Source organism: Lontra canadensis, unplaced genomic scaffold (assembly GCF_010015895.1).
Source record: "Lontra canadensis isolate GAN:19392208 unplaced genomic scaffold, GSC_riverotter_1.0 scaffold2, whole genome shotgun sequence".
Lineage (NCBI taxonomy): Eukaryota > Metazoa > Chordata > Mammalia > Carnivora > Mustelidae > Lontra > Lontra canadensis.
Genome location: NW_022630996.1, coordinates 5,410,431 through 5,435,669, shown reverse-complemented (window position 1 = coordinate 5,435,669; position 25,239 = coordinate 5,410,431). Strand labels below are relative to the sequence as shown.

Genomic DNA, 25,239 nt, shown 5'->3' with positions numbered 1-25,239 from the left:
TTTCCTTTTGAACTAACTAGTTGTGGAGAAAATGTTACTAATATTGACTCTGCACAATAGGTGGGTTATTATCTCCATATATTTTAGGTTGGGCTTTATAGATCACCAGTTTATACCAGGTTTGTCAGCAAAATAGGATAAAATATCAACAAAAATACTGTCTTGCTCATTCCCGTATGAATAGTGTTTGGGGCAGTGAAAGAATAGAAGACATAGAGTTTTGCTGTTGTTGTTTTGTTTGATTTTGTTTTTGTTTTCATTTTTATTTTGCTTTGACTGTGAAAATCCAAATCAGAGTTACTTTGTAGGCTCAACAATATTACCTACAGATCTTGTTCAGCCACTTGCCTGATTAAGAAGAAGGAGTTTCTGAATAAAGGAGATCATTGGAATAATGTATTAAGTGATCCTTTTAACATATGGTCTGTATTTATTAAAAGAAACCTAAAAATTAAGTATAATTGATTCCATTCAACAGGCGAGAAACTGAGGCTCAGAAATAGCCCAATGTTTAAAAATAAGTTTGGAGTAGCAGAGATAGGATCTAACCCCTGGCCTGAGTAATGTAAAGCCCATGCTCCTTACTCTACCATATGCCTATCAGAAAGACAGAAAAGTTGAGTCAGAGCAGCTCTCCTGGGAATCATTTAATAAGGAGCCCGAGATCTTTGCTACTCAAATGGGCATCACTATGGGAGAAATGTATTAGAATTCAAATCCACATTTAACTAAGATTCATATATAATTTCTGTGCACACCAAATTTTGAGAAATGCTGTTCTAGAGTAGTGATTTCAAACATGACTGCTCATTGGAATCCCCTGGAGAAATTTAACAAAATATCAATGCCTGCTCCTACCCCCAGGAATTCTGTTTTAATTGGACTGGGATGCAGCCCCAGGTTGAGAACTACTGTTCTAAGTCTTAGAAGTTCCACTCACGTTCTAAAGTCTAGACGTTAGCAAGACTAGAAGACCAAGATATCTTGAGTAGAGCTCCCTCTAGTTGCATGTTAGAAAGATGTCTGATTCATATTAAGGCTTGATGGAGCTTTTGCAGATGGAATTAGGTTAATCCTCTTTGAGAGAAGAGATTTTTTGAACTGTGGTTTCAAAATTCTTCTTCTCCTACATTTTGACAGGTATCCCAAGCTCTCACATTTCTACTAGATAAATGGTCATACCTGACTCAATTCAATAAGAGAATAGTAATTCACTTGGTTGACATCAACCAAATCTAGACTTGATATATTAAAGATTTATCTGTGTCTTCTTTGACCATGAGTTCACTGTCAGTTACTCACACAATTAACACTGATTTCTCAAGTCATTTCTAGTCATTTGGGGTTTAAATTATTAGATGGTAAGTTTTCTATTTTTTATTTTCTTTCTGCAGGATGGAACTAACTTATATGGTACACAGACATTCTTCCTGTGTCTTGAAGATGCTAGTGGATTGTCTTTTGGAGTGTTTCTGATGAACAGCAATGCCATGGGTAAAAGACTAAAGGAATATTCGTAAAAATGCATAAGAGCAATTTTCAGCACTATGAGAAATGGAATGGAGCCCTTTAGGAATGGCTGAACCATAGCTCAGAGACTCGCATGTTCTTTGATTGTCCCATCCCTAGTTCATTACCTGTTGTTATATGGTCACTATATATATAGGCTTTCTCTCCTAACTTATGATTTTTCTGAATCATAGCTCAGATTCAGCTAAACCGAGCAATGAGTATTTCATTCAGACAATATAGTGGTAGCAAGGCAAAGTGGAGTGGCAAGGGTCATGCCCTACAAGATCAATTTGTTTAAGACCAAACAGTGTAACATCAGAGGATTCCAGAAAGTAGGTAGCTTCCCCATCTTTGAAGATTTAGATTGAATCAGTGATTCTCTACTTTTTTTTCTGCTTGCATCAGTAACAATGGATCTCAGTGGCAGTCAGTCAATCACCACCGGAGAAGAGGAGATGTATTAGAGTCTCCCAGGGTTGATGGGATATTGATCCCTACTTCTTCTCAACTGAGAATCAATGGACTAGATCAGAGGTGCTCAAAGCATGGCCCATGGATAGTTCACAAACTGTTTCACGTCTATAGTAAGATGATTATTGTATTGGAAAGTAAATACTGCTGTGGCATCCAAGTGCATTCATGAACCCTTGTTCATAGATACTCTGTGTGAGTTGTTCTTATGACCAAAGAATACATTTCAGTAGATCTTGAAGCTTTTTATTCCTAAATGCAAACCAAGGCAATGGGGAAACTTCACCTCTGAGAATTGTGATTGGGTCTTAGGGGGATTTTCAGTTTATAATATAATCTCTGACCTTTTTTTTTTTTTTAAGCTTGGCTTTTGCTTGAGTGAGATTCACTGAGGCTGGTGACTCACTTTGTCCAATTGGGTTACATTCCTGCAATGATGATGGGTTGTGAGGCGGGAGCAACAAGTTCTGTAGTTGTGAAGGTCAAGAAGAAACAGTTTTCCTCTGCCTTTGCCAATCCAGTATTTGGGGGCCTGTGAGCCAACTGACAAGTGATAGGTTAGCAGGAGAAAAGACAGGTTATTTCCATGTGCAGCATGGGTACACAGGAGAGTACTCAGTGAAGAGTAACTTCTCAGAGGGGTGGTTAGAATTTGGGGCTTATATTCTAGCTATGCAAATGAGAGGGAGATGAGGGAAAAAAAGTCATGGGAAAACACATGACTTTTTGGAAAGATAAATGAGCCCTTTGGAGAACAGTTGGGGGGGTAGGATATTCTTGTGACAATGTCTGTTTGGCAATGGTGCCAATGTATTGTCTCAGAGAAGATTATAGTTGCTCTGGGGGTGGGAATTTATGACAACTGAGTTCTTTTGGGAAGTCCTGCTTTTTGTTGATAAGGAATTTCAGAAACTCAAATGTCTTCTGCTTAAAATAACTTCTGTGCTACAGTGGCTTAGTCTGGACCCCTTTGTGAAACTATTTTTCATGAAAGCCTGAGTTCTGACATGGGAATGAAGACGCTCAAGTCAACAGTGACTAAAATCAGTCCTGAAACAAATGCTTTGCCTTTCATGTGCCATGACCATCAGAATGTCTCCCTTTGTATACAAAATTTGAGGTGTTAGATTCACTTTCTTAATATTCAGATGATTGGCGATCCTCCAGTCTAAAACTCTGCATTCATTACTCTAGAGTAAATTCTAATTTTTATTTTTTTTCCACTTCTAAATCTTGCAAGAGGTTGCCCTCCAGCCCGCCCCAGCTGTCACTTACCGCACCATCGGGGGCATTCTTGACTTCTATGTGTTTTTGGGAAACACTCCAGAGCAAGTTGTTCAAGAGTATCTAGAGGTAAACTTACAATACTATGACTACAACTGAGGAAATAAATCCCAAGTAGCACAAAGAGAAGTAAATTTAATATGTAGGTGTGAGGCACAAAAATCTGCTGTTTTAAGCAGCTATTATAAATCTGCTACTACAATCGCTCCTACTCTCAATGATTTATAAAGGGGCTAGGAAAATAGACTAACATTCCTACATTCATGAAATGGTGTGTTGGAAATTAGAGTAGATCATGTGCCCCCAAACCAGTGCTTACAACATTTTGTTAAAAATTGATATTTGCAAGGTGCCTGGGTGGCTCAGTGGATTAAAGCCTCTGCGTTCAGCTCAGGTCATGAGCTGAAGGCAGGGTCCTGGGGTCCTGGGATGGAGCCCCACATTAGGCTCTCTGCTCAGCAGGGAGCCTGCTTCCCCTTTCTCTCTGCCTGCCTCTCTGCCTACTTGTGATCTCTGTCTGTCAAATAAATAAAGAAATACAATCTTTAAAAAAATCAAGTATTTGCTAACTTTCATTTCACATACTTCTTTCAGCTCATCGGACGGCCAGTCCTTCCCTCATACTGGGCACTTGGATTCCATCTCAGTCGTTATGATTATGGAACACTGGAGAGCTTGAAGGAAGTCATGGAGAGAAACCGTGCGGCAGGGCTCCCTTATGTGAGTAAGGCTTTAAAAGTCAACTCCGGAAATAAAGGAATTCCCTTGGGGAATAAGAACAACTGCTTATAATTTCTCTGCCTGAGTTATTTTTTAAGTATATATAATAAAAAAGATTTTTATATATTCAGAATGCTAGACTTTTTTGCTGCACTGGCCATTCCTTTAAGGAACTAGTTGTTGTTTGTTTGTTTGTTTGTTTGTTTGTTTTTTTAATAGGAAATGATACTTAGACCACAATTTTGGGGTTAGGAAGACAGTCTGTTTGTGTCTGTTTTTCTTAGAACATTTTATTAGTAAAATTTTCTTATGCTATTGTATTGACTACATTTATATAATGTGTTTTTACTTGAGTTCTCAAAGCATTTCTTTCCCTAGTTTAAGTGAGCAAAACCATATAGTGTGTACATTTAATAATAGAATATTTTAATATTTTAAATGGCTAAATTTGAACATGTCTCTTCTGTCATGGAGCGTGAGGCTTTTCAGTAGGTGCAAAGGAAAAAGCCCAGTTGTCTCTGGAATAATCCTCTTCTCTTCCCCACCCCTTTCCCTTGGAGGCAGACACATAGGTCCTAGAGCAAGGGCCAGTTTCATTATAGGTGCCACTATTTTCATACAGGTAGAATTAGGAAAAAATAAATGCCAAAGAAAACTTGAGTTAGAAGAGAAGCAAAAAACAAAACATGAGGCAGTAAAATGAGAGAAATGTAGGACAGACTGTCTCTTCTCTCCTTCCATTTGTGGATGGGGTAGGATTTAGGTATGGATACATATTTTTTAAACATTATGTTCAGTTAGCATATAGTGCATCAGCAGTTTTTGATGCTGTGTTCAACGATTCATTAGTTGCATATAAGCCCACTGCTCATCACATCACGTGCCCTCCTTATTACCTGTCACCCGGTTACACCACCTGTTTTTGAGATTTGCTGTGATTGTTGTGGTTTGTTTGTTAGGTTGGTTTTGAGTGACAGAGGGGGCCAGGTGACAAGGCCGGGTGATGCAGTTAACCTGGTTCCAGGGGTGAGGGTCAGGCCTTGGGGACACAATGGGTCCTCTGTTTTTGAAATTACTATTGGACAGCAAGCACTTAGATGCTAGGGACTGATCGAGAAGCTGGATTTGAGCCCGGCATGCAGTCAGCGTGTATGGTGGATAATAACAGTGATGATTTGACTGCGTCCTTTGAACGGGGAATTTCCTGCGAGCTGAATTGTGGACTTTGTGTATACTTTCAGGATGTCCAGCATGCCGATATTGATTACATGGATGAGAGAAAGGACTTCACTTATGACCCAGTCAATTTTAAAGGCTTCCCTGAGTTTGTTAAGGAGTTACACAATAACAGTCAGAAGCTGGTCATCATTGTGGTACGGACCATCCTCCCTTCCCCCTGGATCATCAGGTGCCGGCTCTTCCTTGTCTTTACTGCAACCTCCCTCTCCTTCACCCCCCAATTTCCAGTCTCCTTTCTGTGCCTCGAGCTTGAAGCTGGGTTCTTCATTGTGTTTTTTCTTTTCTTAGGATCCAGCCATCTCCAACAGCTCTTCCCCCAGCAATCCCTATGGCCCGTATGATAGGGGTTCCAGCATGAAGATATGGGTGAATGCTTCAGATGGGATGATTCCACTCATTGGGGAGGTAACTAAATGGGGGACCTGGGGACTGGTGATGGGGCTGTGGCAGAGTGTGCGTGTGTGCGCATGTGTATGTGTTTGCATGTGTTTAATTGTCTTGACACTTTCAGATGCCTTACATATGCTGGGGATACACTTGCCTCCCTGTCCCTTCATCCCCAGACCCCTAACAGCCATCTAGCTCTATATTCATTTAATTGACTCTGATCAGTGTTTTTCTTTTTCTCCTGCAGGTCTGGCCTGGAAAAACTGTGTTTCCTGATTATACCAACCCCGACTGTGCTGTTTGGTGGGCAAAAGAATTTGAGCTTTTCCACAACCAAGTAGAGTTTGATGGAATCTGGATTGTGAGTCCTTAATTCTCTCAATATTTGGTGACTAATGTCCAGACTGTGTGTTTCTATATATCGAGTCAAGGAACATGGCAAGAAGAGGAGGAGAAAAAAGCACATAGGGCAGTCATTCTGATATTCCCTATCTTACTATTCAAATAATCTTATTGAAATATGTAGCTTAGAATCTAAATCAGATCATTAGGCCTGGAAGTAAACTCAGAAATTTTTTTTTCTGAATCCAGATTTTCTTTTAAAAATGAATGAGCTGAATGACATAAAAATCAGTCATATATGCCTTATATTGTCGCAAACTTATATTGGCTTGTTCAATCACCAGCACAGGGCTCTTTCCTTTGGATGCGGTGAACAAATTGATCAGAACCAAAGTCCCTGGGTGCATGACAAAACTGTGGGGGTGGTAAGGACAAATGTCACATATGATATCAAATGAAAACAAATTCAAAGCAACAGATGTTCAGCTAAATTTAGGGAGCTCTAGAGTTGAACTTTTTTCTATCTTTAAGAGAAGTATAGAAAATTTGAACAGTACAGAGAGCTAAAAAGATGAAAGCAAAAACCCTCTAAAATGTTAACCAAAAACATCTACCATCGACACTTTGGTATGCATCTTCCCAGAGCCCTCACATGCCCGGTTGTTGGCATGGGCTTGCCCCCTCACTTTTTCTAGGTATGTATTTGTGTGTGTGTGTATCTAGTGTATATATATAAATATATGTATGTATATATAGATAGATAGATAGATAGATAGAATGTGTGTGCATTCATAGCTGCATTTGGGTATATAGATAATATATAAGTTGAAAAATATAGAAGCATATGAATCGATCTTTTATCACCTAATGTTTTTGAAAATTTTTCATTTCCCATGATTATAGACATAAAGCATTTTGAAGGGATTTTAAGAACTTTCTCTGTGAAACCTTCCATGGGTAGAAAAGACAAGAACATCTATTTCCCTCGATGTGCATAAGAATCTCCTTAAAGACGAAATATCTGGAGTCATTTCTCCGATTTCTTAAAAACACAAAAAAAGGAGACAAACATCAGTGCAACATAAGGGAGAATGTTACTTTTCCTTTGTGGTAGTTTTACTCTTTGTCTTGTAGGATATGAATGAAATCTCCAACTTCGTTGATGGTTCCATTTCAGGATGTTCCACGAACAATCTAAATTACCCCCCATTCACTCCTAGTAAGTCTTGGTGGTAGCATAATTAAATTGGCAATGCATATTTGGTGTTTTACATTCATAAGGATAGATATGAACCACCCAGCAAGGGAGTTTGTGCATTAGTGTACGTAGGGAGAGGAAAATGTGAGTAATATATACAGAAAATTAGGAAAGAAAACCAAAGCACTCCAAGCTCTTCTAAATGAGGCATAAATTCAGAGCGGGCCACTAGTCTTTCCACCAACAGGCTGAGCTGTTTCTAGGGCAAGGTCCAGAGAATATTCAGCACAGAAGCCAGAGGCCAGTGGTTAGTTGGTATTATTCTATAGCGTGTAGCCCTCAAGGTTAGGGCTTACTAGAAAGAGACCGTGTAACTGGGCTTGCTCTTTGGATGAGGGTGAAATCTGGTGATACCAAGAGTGTGAAGAACAGATGTGAAATGTCGGATGAAAAAGAAGCCAGGACCCATGGCCTTGAAGGCCCAAATCAGAGCCCGTGAATATATTAGTGAGCTCTGGCTGAACTCTGAACAACACCGTCTCTCAGGTTATGGCCCCGGAATCCCAGCATTTGCTGTAGTTTGAAGAAAGCTAGAGGCTCACAGATACATTTTATCTTGATCGAGGAAAGAACGAGGTGCTACCATTATAGCATCTTCTGAAGACTTCCAGTGTGGTGAGGAAATAGGACATGGGGGCAGATGGGCCAGGGATCTGCATGGGGGTGAAACAGTTCGCACTTCATTCTCTTGGTGATGGAAGCTATTTATGTTTTCATATAAGGGAATTAAGGTAGTCAAATTGTTTTAGAAATACTAATCTGGCGTTAGTGTGCAGTATGAATTTGAAGACCAATAGATCAGAAGTAAATAAGCCATTAACTGGGTGTGGTACATAAACAATGAATTTTGGAACACTGAAAAAAAATTTAAAAAAATAAATAAAAATTAAAAAAAATCATTGCAGTCATTAATATGCAAATGTAATTTGGATCGGAGTCAGAATGGTACAATGGGAGCAGAAAAGAATAGAAGCATGAGAGAGATTGAGGAGGCAGTCTTTTTACTCTCTGGTCAGTGGAGAAAAGGGGTGAACAATTAATTTACACTTTCATCCATTATTTCTATTCTTGGACCACATGGTTTTGCTCAGTTTCCAGAATTTGGATTAAACCTCAAGTCTAACTGGATCCTCTGGCTTCTAAGTGCCTGCCTTGGGCCACATGAGCACCTAGAGTGGAAGAGTGTATATAGGGCAGCACAATTTATTTATATATCAGAGAAACAACTCCAAACACATAACCCTCTGACAGTCAGGAAGCTGTGTGATCATTTGCAGCTTGGCCACAATAGATCCCTGCCTAGAGTGCCACTGTTTCCGGTTGTGCTACTGGGTAGTCCAGGAGCAGGGAGTGTGCCCCCAAGGCTCTCATTGACCGATTCCCTCTTTTGCCCCAGGAATCCTGGATGGGTACCTGTTCTGCAGGACTCTCTGCATGGACGCAGAGCAGCACTGGGGCAAGCAGTATGATGTCCACAATCTATATGGCTACTCCATGGCGATTGCCACGGCAGAGTAAGACCACTGTTGCTATGGACTTTCTACGTGATCAGATTACTGATCTTTGTTCGATGCCGCATGCCAGTATGTTATTTTTAAGAGCACTGCAAGATAAATAGGGTTATTATACTGAATGAATGAAGAAACTACCCAGTACATAGGGAAGAAGGAATCCAGGAAATACATATACAAAGTATAAAATGAGAGAATGGATGAATACATGAATGAATGGAAGACAGGAAGAGATAGAGAGAAGTAACTTGACCAAGGGAAAACAGCTAATACCTTGTAAAAGCATATTTTAAATCATTTTTGCATGAATCCAAAACCCATATATTTTTCTCTCTGCCACACTCTATGGGGTATGGACGGTAAAGTAACTTACAGACTTCGTATGCCTCAGGGTTTTGGATACGGGTTCAGCATCCTTCTACCATGCTGTGTCTACCCTTGTGTGTAGACTCAAATTCTACAGTGAAGGAAACGTACTGAGAATTTGCTCTACTTTAACGGTGACAGCAGGAAGCCAGACCAAAGCCAAATTCATTTATTAGCAAAGTCATGGTGTAAGTTTAGCCGTCTTGAGATTCGTTTTAAAAATTACAGAGCAAAAGTTTAGAAATAGATAATATAGATGTACAATTTAAAAAATACAGATGGTAGTGCCTGGCTGGCGCAGTCAGTTAAGTGTCGGACTCTTGGTTTCAGCTCAGGTCATGATCTCAGGGTCATCAGATTGAGCCCTGGATCAGGTTCTGCACTCAGCACAGAGTCTGCTTGGGATTTTTCTCTCCCTCCCTCTATGCCCTTCCTGCTGGTGCTCCGTCTCTATTAAAATAAATAAATAAATCTTTTTAAAAAATATAGATGATATATATTTATAGTTACTTATAAAACTACACATATGTATCTATACATTTAAAATGTCTTGTTTATTACAAAATTATAACCGAAGTGTCTCTACTTAAAAACAATTTAAGTTCCAAAAAGCTGTTCATAAATTCACTTTTTGCGTGTGTTTAAAATCATGCAATGTGAAAGATTAGTGTATATCCATCTATGTAAAATTAAATTTCACCTTTGTTCCATAAAAATTGTACCTCTAACAACTAGCCTTTTCAAGGCTGCTTTTAAAAATCTTGGAAATTATGGATTTAATGAGGTACATAAAACACCTTAAAATGAAGCAAAATAAAATGGAAACATATTCAGCGGTGCAGTCTGCTTCCACAGCATCTCTAACCCTACTAGGAGGGAGTTAAAAGGCAATGATCCTTGTCATTGTCACTGTATCTGAGGGGCTGAGACATGCTGAGATCACACATTGACTCCTTAAGTTTCTTTCCCTTTCTAGAGCTGTCAAGACTGTGTTCCCTAATAAGAGAAGCTTTATTATAACCCGTTCTACCTTCGCGGGATCTGGCAAGTTTGCAGCCCACTGGTTGGGAGACAACGCGGCCACCTGGAATGATCTTCGGTGGTCCATCCCTGGCATGCTGGAATTCAATCTTTTTGGTATCCCAATGGTGAGTCCACATTCCTACCTCAATCCCCAGAAAGGCTCTTTTAGAAAATTCTCAGAGTATGACGCTCACCTCTCCTACACTTCCTGGCCCAGGGATTTAATATCTTGAGAACAAAGGCTTCATCTACATCAGTATGGCTCTGATACTACAACATACTTTCCTGTACTGACTTATTAAGATAGAAAGTCCAACCTTGAATTGCTATCGTTGGAATATTTTTTTTCTATTAAGGTATAACATACACACAAAAAAGTACGCATATCCTTCAGTATATAGTTGATGGATTTTATGAGCTGAACACACGTGTGTATCCAGCACCCACATGAGAAAACATTACATTGCCAGGTCCCTAGAGGTGAGTTTGACATCTATTAGTTAAATTCAACATTTATATTTATGGAGCTGTTACTGTGTGCAAGGTACTAAGCTAGGTATGCAGGGTGAGGGTAGAGAAAAGCATAAATATTACAGAAGCAAATTCTCTTTCCTCTTATATAGAAAATATATAACCAATAATTATATACCAAGCTAAGGACATATAAATTAAATATTGAGGGAAATCCTGAGAAAGGCTTTTTTAGTTCTGACAAGATTATAAGGAACACAGGGAGTCAGGGCAACAAGTGAGAAGAAACATCACAGAACAGGTTGCACTTGAGTTTACCCTTAAAAAGTGGGCTTATTTTACCAGACTAATGGAGAGGTCATTTTAAGTTTGAGAAATAAACATGAGGAAAAGCAGTAAGGGGGAGAATTTGATGTGTTTATAAGGATTAGTTTGTAGGACTGGAGTGGAAAGTGATGCTGGAAAGGTGGGTTGGAACCAGGTTTTGAGGAGCTGCTAGCTAAGCTGTGAGGAGACCTTGGAGATGTTTGAATATGTGACTGATAGAGTCAGATTTAGGCTTTGAGAAGTTAATTCTGATAGTGGTATGGTCAAATAATATTGGCAGTAATCTTAGTTCTACCCATCAAAAAGCTATTGTATATTGGGGCACCTGGGTGGCGCCATTGGTTGGGTATTTGACTCTTGGTCATTCAGCTCAGGTCATGGTCTTGACATAGTGGAATGGGGGCCCCACATCAGGCTCCACACTCAGCAGGGAGACTGCTTGGGATTCTCCCTCTCCCTCTGCCCCCCATCCCCTACTACTCTCTCTCTCTCAGTCAAATAAATCAATAAATCTTTAAAAAACAAAAGCTATTGTATGTCAAGTGTTTTACTTACATTATGTCATTTACTAAAACCCTGTGTAGCTAATTAACACCCATTTAATGAAGTGAGGAAACTGAGGCACAGAAGGATGAAGTAGCTTACTCATGGTCTTCTGACATGGGGGGAGCTCCTGGGTGGCTCAGTTGGTTAAACATCTGACTCGATTTCAGCTCAGGTTGTGAGATAAGCCCCATGTCAGTCTGTGTGCTGGTTGTGGTGCCTGCTTAAGATTCCCTCTCCCTCTGCCCCTCCCTTAAAAAAAAAAAAGAAGAGTGAACATGCTATGTGACCCAATTCTGATCACACTCTATAAGCCTTCTCGGGGAAGTCCCTGATGGGAAGCAACGAGGGCGGGATAAAGGAGGTGAGGTAAACATTCTGTCCGTGTGTCCTTCCAGGTGGGTGCTGACATATGTGGCTTCGCACTGGATGCCCCCGAGGAGCTCTGCAGGCGATGGATGCAGCTGGGGGCATTCTATCCATTCTCCAGGAATCACAATGGCCAAGGCTATAAGGTAAGTCTCCCAGGAGACATGATCAAAACAAGAGTGGGATCTGCCTGCATCCGCAACAAGACATCGGGCAAGCCAACCTCCTACCTGGCGCTTCGCTTAGGCTAATTTGCAATTAACCAGGACCTCTGACATGCCATTAAAATGCTCCACTGTCACAGAGTCTGCTTTTGGTACTGCTGCAGTCAAGGAGATGGTTAGTCTGTGAAAGTTTTCATCAAATGTCTGTACACTCTGACTACATTGCTCATTTTGTTATGAGGGTCAGATGAGGAAGTACTTCAGAATGATTGACATAACAGGTGGCGAATGGCACTTACTGGTGAAGTGATCCTGCCCACCTGTACAGCTCAGAAGCCAAGTTTACACCCTAGGCTCCAGGTCTTTGAGGAAGGAAACTCTTGGGTTCTGATGAATGGGGTCTGGAGTTCTCCAGATGCTTCTGTCATTCATAGCCAGATCACAGCAGCAACCTCTTGCTCCTCCCAGGCCCAGGATCCTGCCTCTTTTGGAGCTGACTCTCTGCTGTTGAACTCCTCCAGGCACTACCTTACCATCCGCTACACCCTGTTACCCTACCTCTATACCCTCTTCTACCGCGCCCACAGCCGGGGGGACACGGTGGCCAGGCCCCTTCTGCATGAGTAAGTTCACCTCATCCAGAAAGCTTTTGTTAATGTGGGTGGCAACATGGAGTGTTTGATCAAATACCAGTGTGAATATTGAGACACTTTGAATGGTTATTCAGATACCTGTATATTTTTTCTTTTAAGATTTTATTTATTTATTTGTCAGAGAGAGAGAGGGAGAGCACAAGCAGGCAGAGCGGCAGGCAGAGGCAGAGAGAGAAGCAGGCTCCCCACTGAGCAAGGAGTCCGATGCGGGACTCGATCCTGGGACCCTGGGATCATGACCTGAGCCGAAGGCAGCGGCTTAACCAACTGAGCCACCCAAGCGCCCCTGTGTATTTTTTTTTAACTGGGTTACGCCGTTGGTATTTGTAAGACCACTGCTGCCTCCATACTGTTCTAGAGGTATATTTAAATGGTATAGCTTGTTCCCTTTTGGAGAACAGGACTTCTATCCCCCAAGGCTCTCAGGCACATATCTGCTTTTGTTATTATTATTACTATTATTATACATTCATTATTTTGAGCCCATTTTTACTGACTCTTGGAATTCCCTGTTAAAAGGCAGCTGCCCTAAAAGAGAAAAGAGTAGAATTTTAAATTATCTGATATGTGCCATGATCACATTCAATTCCTTCTTGATAGTCTGCTGAAGTTTGGGGAGGTATTGCTCGTTGTACTTATTTTATTTAAAGGGGCAGATGGTGAATAGACTTGGAGTCTGAATCCTGCCTAGCATTCATCTAACCAGGGAGAAGTGTCTGACCAGGGAGAAGAAAAGGAGAGTGCAAGGGTTGGGGAAAGTGGATCTGCCTCCCAGGGCACAGACGCAGGACTTGAGCAGGTGTCCCAGAATAATCCAGGGGGTTACCACAGACAGGTGGCCTGCATGTTTTAGACAGCTGGGGGGAGAGTTGTCAGGAAGCATTGGCCCAGATCTCAGTGAATGTCTCTCTGTCTCCAGGTTCTATGGGGACAGCAGTACGTGGGATGTGCACCAGCAGTTTTTATGGGGCCCTGGGCTCCTCATCACTCCGGTTCTGGATGAGGTAAGTGTCCCATAGAGGCACCCGGAGGGTCTCTGCTTCTATTTCTGATACCCTCCAAACTCTTCTATTCCTAGACCCATTTATCTTCTCTTTATCCCAAGCCTGAGTCCAGCCTCCACGCCTGAGCTGGCACTGAGGACAGTGTGCTGAGGTTTGGGGAAGTTGGAGATGGGTTACATACGAGTTTTTTTTTTTTTTCTAACCAAGTTCCCAATAATTGTAGAAGCATCTTCTGGTGGCTCTGGGTTTGGGAATGGTCCTATTCATCATCAGAGTCTCCTAGTAGATCCTACTTGCTCTATGAGGTAGAGGCAGAATGGAGCAGGGGCCCAGCACTGTCTTTAAGGTTGGATGGAATCAGGGTGTGATTGTTGCCTCTGCCTCTTAGCACCATGTGGCCTGGGGCAAGTGCCTCAGCTGGAAAGGTGAGATCATGAGAGTACCTGCCACCAGAGACAGGTGAGAGGATTACATGAGTTCATGTAAAGCTGGAATTTTTACCACAACATGTATTTCAATATTATTATTATTCCTAATGTGATTCCACTGGGATTTTCCCTTGTGGGAAATTATTGCTTCTATTATTCCTATTAGAAGGAAGGCATGATTTGATAACAGAGAAAAGAAAGGCCACTTATGTTCTTTCAGTATATGGTTAAGAAACTCCCTTGGGAGTGCTAAGAAATCCATCTTATCCCCTTCCGAGGCTGGGTCACAAAGAACAATATTTTGTTTTAATTTCAGGGTGCGGAGAAAGTGATGGCATATATGCCTGATGCTGTCTGGTACGATTACGAGACTGTAAGTAGCTTTGACTTAAACTCCTCAAGACCACAGCTGCATAGATAAGATGACTCCCTGGATAGAGGAAGATCTGTCCACACCCTGAAGAGTGTTTCTGTGCTGTTTTCTGTCATTTTGTAGCACAGTGGATAAAGTGAGCCTAAGACACTTCATGTTAGTCATGAAGAGATCTGAAAAAAACAAAAAACTTATACACTTTATTCAAGAGTGAGATAAGGGTAAATATTGGAGGGTCCAATGGAGAAATTCAGCTGGGTCAGCAGTCAGCTAGCTTGTTTAAAACTATCAGTTCATCTAATATATGTCAGATAGCCTTGGCATGACGTAAACACTCCCCCAAACTCCCAAGTGATGGCAAAAACCTGTTCTTAATTTGTTTCCTTCCTCTCATTTGATTGTCTGACTAGACACTAAGTCAGCTTGGTGGAAAAATGAGAGAGCTGTGGATAGCTCAGCCCATGGGTATGACGGGGGTGGGAATGTGCCATCCTGCCAAGGTGCTTGACATGTGTCTGCCTGAAGGGGGCCCGAGTGAGATGGAGGAAGCAAAGCGTGGAGATGGAACTTCCTGGAGACAAAATCGGACTTCACCTTCGTGGAGGCCACATCTTCCCCACACAACAGCCAGCCACCACCACCGTGGCCAGGTAGAGCGTGGCGGGAGTTCCCTTCTAGGGGGAGGCTGCTGACAAAGCTGGTCATTTCCATCCCCATATGTTGCCCATGCAGAAAATGCTGAAGCTTTCCATGGTGTGTAGGGAGGAAGGGGGCTGGGGTGTGCGTGACCCTTGCATTTTTGTCGGTCCTTTCTGAGGAAGTTGTGATTTATAAAATGGATTTTGAAAGAACTTAATCCCTGTCCTTACTTAAACCTCCTGCATTTCTCCTCAAAGCACACTGGCTGCTGGGATGGTCTTCCTTCCTGGTTTTCCCAGAACCAGTTTAATTTTAGCACTGAAAGTTTCATGTCTTGGGAAAACTCTCAGTTCCAGGCAAACGGGGACTGTTGATCACCCTACCTGCTTGGCCAGATCATTCATCCATTGTGCTGTGCTCTTGACTCATTCATTCTACTTCTAGGGACAGGGAGTCCACTTTCCATTCCCCTATAATCTCGATTTCCCATTCCTTTCTTCCCAGTGAGCCATTTCTTTCCTGTGATACAGAACAGCATACAAAAATTACTTGCTCACTTCAAATCTCCTTCATATCACTGATTTCTCCTTTATGACTCTTCAATTCTGAAATTCTAGACTCCATCTGTACTAAAGACGTACACATTTCTACATGTCTCTGAAAGTCCTATTTTTAATAGACTGGGAGTTCTTTGGAGGTTAGAAATCTTTTTTTTTCTTCTAAACTTTCCTTACTACCTTAATTTTTCATATTGCAGACTTCTTATGATAATGAGGCAAAATTCTACATCTAACACCAAATGTTTTCTTTGTATCTAATTGTTCAGCTTCAGGGTGAACTGATACCAAAATTATCTTTCCAAAATGAAGATTTTTTTGTTCCTAGTTGCTCTGCTGTGTGGAGTCCAGATTCTTTCATGAGTAGGGTGTTCAGGCCAATCACAATCTGGTTGCAAGTTAACTATGCCTCTGGAGACATCTGAGTGCACTCCTATAGACCAGCCATGCCCCAAAGCTGGATGTGCCCAGACATATCCATCTATTGGACAACATTTGGGCTTCTGTACTTATTAGCCTCTCCAACATCCTTTGCCTGGTGCATTCTTAATGACTTTCCAAATTAAAGATTTCATTTGCAAGAAAGCTTCCTTAATTCTTCCTGCAGAGGGAGTGATGCCACTCCAAACTTTTTTTTTTAATGCTTCCTTTGTATACTGTTCAATATTATTTTGTGCCTTAGTTGAGAAAATTCTATTGTCTAAAATCCTTTGGAAAGTCCAAATTATCGTTCATTGTTTTTGCCAACTTTCCTTCATGCTGGCTTACTACCTGGTGTGTTTAGTAACGTTTTTGTTTTTCAAGTGTAATGATCTTAAGGATCCAAACATGAGTCTAATTCCTTCAGAGAGGATTTGCCTCTTTTCTTCAGTTGCAAGTCAGGACTGCTGTCAACTTGAGGTCATCTGAAGCAGCATTTAAGGATCATGTGTTGGGTGGGTCTTTCAGGGTGCCTGGTGTCCCCCAGAATATTTAGTCAGCCACACTGCTGGAAGTGCCATTCTAGACTTCCTGTAAGTCTTTTGACTTTTGTGTCACTCTACTTTCTGCCTTGAGTATGCAGTGAACATGTTTAATCCTTGTCATAAGATTTAAGCTCCTCAATAGAGTTGTGATCTATTCATCTTTGTATTTCGTAGACTTGCTAAAAAACAAGAGCTACTTAATACATGTGTGTTAAAAGAGAAAGCAGGTGATTTGATTGATAACAGAACCTGCCTTGCATAGGGCACAGTGGAGGGCTGACCTGGGAAAGAACAGAAAGTGTGAGGTTAGTGATGGACCAATGGGAACAGGAAACTGGGAGGGGGTCTGGGGAGTGGTGATACAAGGAGAGATTCCATGTGAAATGGCTCTTTCTCTCTTTCTCTCCACCCATGTACTTACCACCTTTTTGAGCCATGTTTTGTGTTTCATATTTTAAATTATAAAGCAGAAAACTATTGTGTTTTATATTCCTCTCTAAATGAATTAATAATAAATAATCCAATTAGGAAAATTGCTATTAAATAGATGGGCTTTATTGTATTTTATTGCTTTCTGAGTCAAAATGGAGTCACTTTCTTTGTCAGGAAATATATCCCCCCAACCACAGTTAAAACGTCCCCTGCACAAACTCTAAAATTAGGCTGAACCAATTATTGTGTGGACTGTCTTTCTCTTCTAATAGTCTGTATTCTAAGTAATAGTTGCTTCAGCAACCTTTATAATAGCAATTGCGATGATTCTGACACTAAAATTCTTGCTTCTTACATAGATGTTTATTGCTAATGTTTGCAGTATTTCTGTCTCCTGTGACGTTACTGATTCTGGAGAAAGATGAGCCTGTTGTTTTGTTTTTGTGCCTGGAGAAAAGCCAAGCCATCTGCTGCTAGTAACCTTTCCCATTTGGAATCTGATAGCAGGGGCGCCTGGGTGGTGTCTTGGTGAAGCATCCAACTCTTGGTTTCGGCTTAGGTTGTGATCTCAGGGTTGTGGGGTCGAGCGCCCTGTTGGGGCCAGTGTTCAGGAGGGAGTCTGTTTGGCATTCTCACTCTCACTTCTCACTCTCTCCCCCTCTGCCCCTCCTGCTTGTGTGTTCTCTCTCTTTCTCTTAAACTGATTTTGGTCGGGGTGCAAAAAAAAAAAAAAAAAAAAAAAAAAGGAAAAAAGAAAAGAAAGGGAAAGAAAGCTGATGGCAACATTCCCAGCTCATTTTCATTTGGCAAAGTTCTTTGAGTCGTAAGTGTTTCTCTCCTTCCTAAACCTTGTTTCCCACAGCCGCCGGAACCCTCTCGGTCTTATCATTGCTTTAGATGATAACAAAGAAGCAAAAGGCGAACTTTTCTGGGATGATGGGGAAACTAAAGGTGAGCACTGTCACGACAACCTGCGTCTGTGAGTTACTCCCACTGGTCAACCAGCCAGTGGAGGAAATCTCACCAGGCACAGCAGCGCTATTCACTCAAGAGGAAAATTTTCATGTGCATTGCACTGTTCATGGTTAGTGGTAGATGGACCACAGATGGAGGGAAAACACATTTCTACCTCTTAGCATGCTCCCCTCAGACAGGCAATACATACTGGATCTCATTTTATTGTCAACAGGCATCTGAAAACGATGTTTTCGAGACTGTTCCTGCCTTCACTGTAGATCTCTTCCCCCCAAATACTCGCTCACAAAAGTCAGTGATAGGAAACACACACCATGGCAGCGAGGCAGGGTGAGAGCGTGCGCTTCTCGTGACCCTGTATCCAGATATGCTTCTTTGTGTATTCTTCTGGCTCCAGTATACTAACAACTCTCGGGGCCCAGGCTTAGGCAATAGATTCACTTGAGGCATATGCCTTGGAAGCACTTGGAAGGGAATCATTTCAAAAGTAAGGTAGGAAGAAAAAGGGAAAACAGTGGCGTGGCCTTGGAGACTCTGTCTATAATCTTATCATTCTCAAGATGAAGCTTTCAGCACAGCCCAGGGGTGATGGGTTCTTCAGTAGTGGGCAGGGCAGAGGCTGACTCACCTTTCTCGCACTTTCAGATACTGTGGCCAATCAAGTTTATCTCTTTTGTGAGTTTTCTGCCACCCAAGTAAGTAGCACATTTTTATGATTCTTAGGTGTGGGCTTTTCTCTGACAGCTCATGTGTGTTGTGTATGTGTGAAATTACATTTATGGCTTCATACGCCTTTATGACTGTAATGAGCATGTTGCTGGTTTCTTTTGGAAGATAAAAGAACTTTGTTTTTATTATTATTTGTTTTTATTTTAATTCCAGTTAGTTAACATGCAGTGTTATATTAGTTTGAGGTGCACAATATAGTTATTCAGCACTTCCATAGATCACCCGGTGCTTAGATGGGGACATTTCAATTTATGACTTAACTCCTAATAATTGAATCATCCATGTTAGTAAAAATTTAGAGACAATGATATGGTTAAATCAAAGTAGTCAGCCTTTTAAAACAAATTCTCTGTGTGTGTTTCTCTCCCTCTTTTTCACTCAGGGAGTATTAAAAAAAAGTTTGTACTCCTTGAGCACATGTTAGTAGAGACAGCTAAGAGGCATTTGAAGCAGTTTTGGGTATCTGGTCTAGGATAGAATATTTGAGTGACTTGACAACCAATCATCAGACCTTTGTGTTTAACTGTTTTGCAGAACCACTTGGATGTGAAGATTTTGCAGTCAACGTACAAAGACCCCAATAATTTAGTATTTAAAGAGATTAAAATTCTTGGGACCCAGGAACCTACCAATGTTATTGTGAAACACAATGGTGTCCCAAGTCAGATTTCTCCTAATGTCACTTATGATTCTAACCTACAGGTAAAAATCCATTTCGTTGAGATAGTTTATCAAGAATTTATAGCTTATTGTGTTCCTTCTTGCCAAAGTCACAAGGGTTCCTGAAGGACCAGGGCACACTCTGAGGTCTGGGGTGGGGAAGTCAGAGGGTTAGGAGAGAAAAAAGCAAGGGTTAAGCCAGAGCTAGAATGGATCAGGGAGCTGCTGAGAAGCTGGAATAAGAAGGCTGAAGCTAGAAAGGCAAAGTGGGAGGTGGGATCCCTATAATTAAAAATTTGAAGTGTATTTTTTTTTTTTACTGTGTTCAGATACATAGATTTTTCTCTCCTACACATACATTGTAAAAAAAATTTCAAGTCAAAGACTCTGATCAGCTTAGCTAATGGCTACTCATTGGTTAGATAGTGATAAAAAATAATTTTTCATCCGTTGCAATGATACCTGATGCTCCTGAGCAAGTTGTAATCTGTTCCCCTGGTATCTTAGCATTTGAGGAATCCTTTCCCCCATCCTCCTCAGTTCAGGCCCTCCAGATGATCTGGGACTGGGGGTTGTGGCTCAGCATGTTTGTGAGAGATCTTCCAAATTTGGAGAAAATAAGTACATCTGACATTCCCCTATAATGATGTATTGATGACATTGGCCATTTTGCCTTACAACATACGCTGAGGATACCTATATTATAGAGTTAGAAATAAAGCACAGTTGACCCTTGAACAGCATTAGGGACACTAAACCCCCCTCCCCCATGCTGTCAACAATCTGTAAGTAACTTCTGATTCCCCAGATCTTAACTACTAATAGCCTACTACTGACCAAAAGCCTTATGGGTAAACTGTCAATTAACACATATTTTATGTATCATAAGAATTCTGTACTCTAATCTTACTTAAAGCAAGCTAAAGAAAAGAAAATGTTATCAGGAGAATCATTAGGAAGAGAAAGCATTTGCAGTTCTGTACTGTATTTAATTGAAAAAAACAAACCAAACATGTGTGTAAGTGGCCCATGCAGTTCAAACCCATGTTGTTCAAAGGACAACTGCATCGCATGGTTAGTTATGTGCGCTGCAAAGTGCAAGCCATTTGAAAGGGGCATATATTTAAAAAAACTCAATAAATATTTGTTATATTAATTAATATAAGAGTGAAAGAATTGTTGGTGCTTGAATTTGGGTGGTGGGGAAACACAATTTATACACAGAAATCTACCAGGAAGGGGCCAGACAGTCCAAACAACATAGAGGAAATATTTACTGACTTTATACCTAATTTAATGTTCAAAGTCTAATGGCACAGCTGAGCAAAGAAGTCTGGGTTTGAGCTGGACTTTGAGTGAGGGTGTTATTGGATAGATATTCATTCAGCTAACAAGTGATAGGAAATGGAGCAAAATGGGACTTTGAACAAATTGGGATTTTCTTCTTCATGCAATAACAAGTTTAGAAAGTGGTCGGTTGCCAGCATTGGTTCAATGGCTCAGGGTTGTCAGGGTTAACTGGAAGTGACAGCTTAATACCAGTTGCTGTGGCCCTATTACTACAGAATAAAAGAGGAGGCAGAAAGAAAAGGTGCAGGGAAGTCCCCTAAATCAAAATGAAGACTGGGCCAGCAACTCCCAGTGGACTTGCACTTGCCTATTAAGGGCTGTAGCTATGTTACACAGATTAAAAATTAAGTTCTTAATTATGAACTTTAATATTCTAAGCTGAAATAGTCAGAAGGGAACTTTTATATAAGGCAGGCAACTAGCAGGACATTCCACAAAAGGATACCATTTTCCTGGAAAGAGCATTTGTCTAGAAATAAAGTATGCAAGGTTGAGATATCAGAGTAAGACAATCTAAGGGTTGAGACTAGCTTGACATTGGTCTGTGAGTATTCTATAACTAGAATAGGGAGGAGATCAGTTTGGACAAAGAGTTTGTGGTCAGGTTTTAGAGGATCGTAGATGCCAAAGTGAGATCTGATTCTTCAAGTGTGTCCTATGAACCCTTGAATGAAAGCATTGCTTTGAGAGTGAGATTTGTAAAACAGGGAATTTTAAGGTGAATTTAGACTGAGAAAAGCCTGGAAAAGGGGTGATTATCCTTAGAGTGTGATTTTGTAACTCTGGGCAAATGAGAACCTGCACTATGGAAATTGCTAATTAAAGAAGAGATGAAAATACACAGAAAATATTAAATATTTTAATTAGTGAGACACAAAGAAGCAAGGTTTCAGGTTTTGAGGCTTTGGTCTTAGAGAAATGAAGAAATTGGGATGTTAGAAATGGAAAGAAATGTAATGATTTTTGCCAACTCCCCACTTTTGCAGTTGATGAAACTGAGACCCAAAGAATCAAAATGATTTGGCTAAGTTTCCCTAGTGGAATGGAGTTGAGAACCCAAGCCACATGTTCTTACTCCGTGTTCTTGCCACCACTCCAGACCAAGACAGGATAGTGGGCTAGGGAATGGAAGGCAAGAACACAAGCTTGATTTTGGATGGCCCCGTGAGCTCATGTGTGTTATGCTACAAGGGAAAACAGAGGAAGGTCTTTTGTCCAAGTAAGGAAGAGGAAGGGGAATCAGGGAAAGAAAGACAATGGGTGGTCACAGATTTTATTTGGCTTAATTCTCTTCCAAATGTGGTGTATGAGATTCTGATAGAGTTGGCACATTTGCATTTTCGTTCTTCCCCTCCTTCCATGGAGGGGAACTTTCCTCCTAGAAGTGCCAGTGGAGTGCCACTTGGATTGTTGAATCTTCTCTGGTTTCTATTCCTTTTTCTAGAAGAGGTTTCATATCTTGCAAGGACTTTGTCCTGGGGGTAAATTTCCTTGTCACTTGCCCATCCCTACAGGTTGCTCTGATCAGGGGAATTGATCTTATCCTGGGAGAAGCATACACGGTGGAGTGGGCCTTGAAGATAAAGGATGCAGAAAAAATAGACTGTTTCCCTGATGAGAGCGGTGCTTCTGCAGAAAACTGTTCTGCCCGTGGCTGTGCCTGGGAGGTAACCGTACTGACAACACTAGCGTGCATCAAAATCCTTGACACTCAACCTAGACTTTCATGAGCATAGCATCAGTACCTATGTCACTCCTTAAAACCCATAGAAAGGCAGGACTTCTAAAGGAACCTGAGTCTGTATCTGGATATAGGGATAGGAGTGGGATTTTCCCCCCCACAAATACTTTGCAAGGAGACCAGGAATTTAAAGTGATGTCCCTACCAAAGCATATATAAAGAAGTGAGTAATGGTCTGGCTTTATCTCCCTGTAAATGGCCTTTTCTAGCCCTTTGTATTTGATAATTCTAGGGTTGCATGCTGAGCTGACCTTAGCTTTTCTTTCCAGGTAACCACTTCTCCAGGAGTCCCGTTTTGTTATTTTGTCAATGATCTATACTCTGTCAGTGATGTTCAGTACCACTCACATGGAGCCACTGCGACCCTGTCTTTAAAGTCTTCTCTCTATGCCTCCGCTCTGCCCTCAGTACCTGTGACCTCCCTCCGTCTGCATGTGACCTATCATAAGAATGACATGCTACAGTTTAAGGTATGTGTCTGCAGTACTCATATGTATCAAGTGCCCACTGGGCACTTGGCAATTCCATTACTTTTTGCTAGTTGAGGTCACAGAACCCTAAAATAAGTTTGCTCCTCTGAGCTAACCATGCCGAAGTATATAGATCATTAACCCTGGGGGCACTGAAAGACCACTGATGAACCAGTGCTGCCCATTCTGATGTGCACTTGAAAAGATCACTGTGTCTGCTTTAAGGAAAATAGTTGGCAGGACAAGAGTGAAAAAGGAGAGGCCAGCCAGGAGGCTACCGGTTAGGGTGTCCTTATGGGTGACCAAGTGTAGACCAGGTATAAGAAAGGAGGAGGATGGTGGGAGAATTGAGAAGGTAGAATCACAGGATCTGGTGATGACTGCAAGTTGGCAATGAGGGAGAGGGAGGCATCGAGAATGATTGCCATGTTTCTGGCATGTGTCTCTATGTGGGTGACAGTGACATTACCTGAAATCGGAACATTGGACAGGTTTGGGCTTGGGCAGAATAAGATGATGGGTTCAGTTTGGGATACTGAATTTGGGATAGCTGAGAAATAGCCACGAGAGTGTAGTGATCTCTTTCTTTCCTATGATTTAATGACATCTAAGGATTAGTGACAGCCTATTCTTATGTCTATTTCTCTAATAACTTGAAAGTTTCTCAAAGACAGGAATTAGTCCATTCATCTTTATGTTTCTGAAATCTGACACTGAGCCTGATAGACAGTTAACACTCAGATGTTTAATGAGAGAGTAAATGAAAGACATTGAACATTGCCCAAAACTTTCATCACAACCTGCTATCAACCTAGACTGACTCCTTTTACATCTTCTAATGCAGGGAAGATGCTCTTTGATATTCCTCTCCTCACCATAGTGCTGACCTGTGGTAGGCACCTAGTGAGTTTGAACTAAATGAACTTGCTTGCATTTCCCGCTTCAACCCTTTCCTCCTCTACCTCCTGATCAAACAGTAGCTCTCCCCCCAGTTTTTGCCTCTTTCTGACCCAGCTTTAATACTCTGGGCCTTTGCATTTATTTCTCTACCAGGAATGACTTTATCTCCTTGTTGTGCTGGGTTAACAGCTGCAAAGGTTTTAATATAGCCTGTATTTTGCCCATGGCATCACCTCAGTCTTCTAGAAGCTGTGTTGGGCATTTTCTTCTTTATAATCTCACAACACTCCCACATAGCTGTACATGAGCATATCATCACCCAGATATTGTGGGCATCTCTTTTACTTCACATTAGCATGTGAATTTCTTAAAAACAGCAAGAGTGTATTATCTGATTTAGTGTGTCTAGTGTCTATAGTGTTGGGCAGGGGTAGAGTATGTACTTGGTGAATCAGTTTAGATGCCATTTGCTGCAAGGACATCTATGATTATTTTCAAATAGAGTTCATATTTTTTTACTTTTTTTCAATTCAGAGAAGTTTTCAGATATTCACATACAACCACAGACAAATAAATAATATATTTATATCTACCAAACTGATATCGTACTGATTTTCAAAGATATCAATAATATCAAAGCAGATGTGTTACTGTAATAGGGGCCTTAAAAATGAGATGACAGGCTCAGGTCAAAATGTTAAGTCTAACATTGTTCTTTGACATAATAACCAAATCCCTGGTATCATGAGTTTAATGGAGACAAAGAAATATAGCATTCACACTCTGTGTCAAGGATACAAGTTTCTGGTAAGGTATATAGGTTTCTAGAGTACTATATTTTCCTAGTTTTCTTTGTGCTCACCCTAGATTTATGATCCCAACAATAAACGGTATGAAGTCCCGGTTCCTCTCAACATACCCACAGTTCCTTCCAGCACCTCTGAGAGTCAACTCTACAATGTCCTTATTAAGAAGAATCCATTTGGGATTGAAATTCGCCGGAAGAATACAGACACTGTAATGTAGGTGGCTTCTAGTCTCATTTGAAATTCATGGTTCCCTGCACTGCCAGGTCCATTGTCCTTGGAGATATCCTGGCTCAAAACATCACACTATCCATCTCCAGATTTATGAATACATTATTCCTTTGGGGCCTTTTTTATGGGAAATCTTTAGTCCCTGGCACTAATTACTGAGATACTTAATGTATTAGGGATTCATTCAACCAGTGTTTATGGGGTGGTTAGTATATATTATCTCTATATTAGGTAGTTTTAGAAGATGAGGTCTCTCTTCTCACGACAAAATTTCATGATCAATAACAAAGATAACATAAGTTAAAATATAAATAAGGAAGTTTAGATAGTGACAACTGC

General features: G+C 41.0%; 1 protein-coding gene across 2 annotated transcripts in view; it reads left to right on the top strand.

Annotated features, from left to right (window-relative positions):
- The window catches only part of MGAM (maltase-glucoamylase), a 67,551-nt gene that overhangs the window by 12,338 nt on the left and 29,974 nt on the right, over nt 1-25,239 (top strand). For both annotated transcript variants that reach the window (XM_032867280.1, XM_032867291.1), the window contains exons 7-26: nt 1,395-1,494; nt 3,224-3,336; nt 3,862-3,987; nt 5,229-5,360; nt 5,515-5,631; nt 5,861-5,974; nt 7,090-7,174; nt 8,610-8,727; nt 10,067-10,238; nt 11,853-11,969; nt 12,456-12,610; nt 13,560-13,644; nt 14,389-14,445; nt 14,971-15,095; nt 17,901-17,989; nt 18,659-18,708; nt 19,277-19,444; nt 22,267-22,419; nt 22,763-22,963; nt 24,731-24,885. In XM_032867280.1, the coding sequence (XP_032723171.1) occupies nt 1,395-1,494; nt 3,224-3,336; nt 3,862-3,987; nt 5,229-5,360; nt 5,515-5,631; nt 5,861-5,974; nt 7,090-7,174; nt 8,610-8,727; nt 10,067-10,238; nt 11,853-11,969; nt 12,456-12,610; nt 13,560-13,644; nt 14,389-14,445; nt 14,971-15,095; nt 17,901-17,989; nt 18,659-18,708; nt 19,277-19,444; nt 22,267-22,419; nt 22,763-22,963; nt 24,731-24,885 (2,432 nt within the window). The remainder of the gene's footprint in view (nt 1-1,394; nt 1,495-3,223; nt 3,337-3,861; nt 3,988-5,228; nt 5,361-5,514; nt 5,632-5,860; nt 5,975-7,089; nt 7,175-8,609; nt 8,728-10,066; nt 10,239-11,852; nt 11,970-12,455; nt 12,611-13,559; nt 13,645-14,388; nt 14,446-14,970; nt 15,096-17,900; nt 17,990-18,658; nt 18,709-19,276; nt 19,445-22,266; nt 22,420-22,762; nt 22,964-24,730; nt 24,886-25,239) is intronic.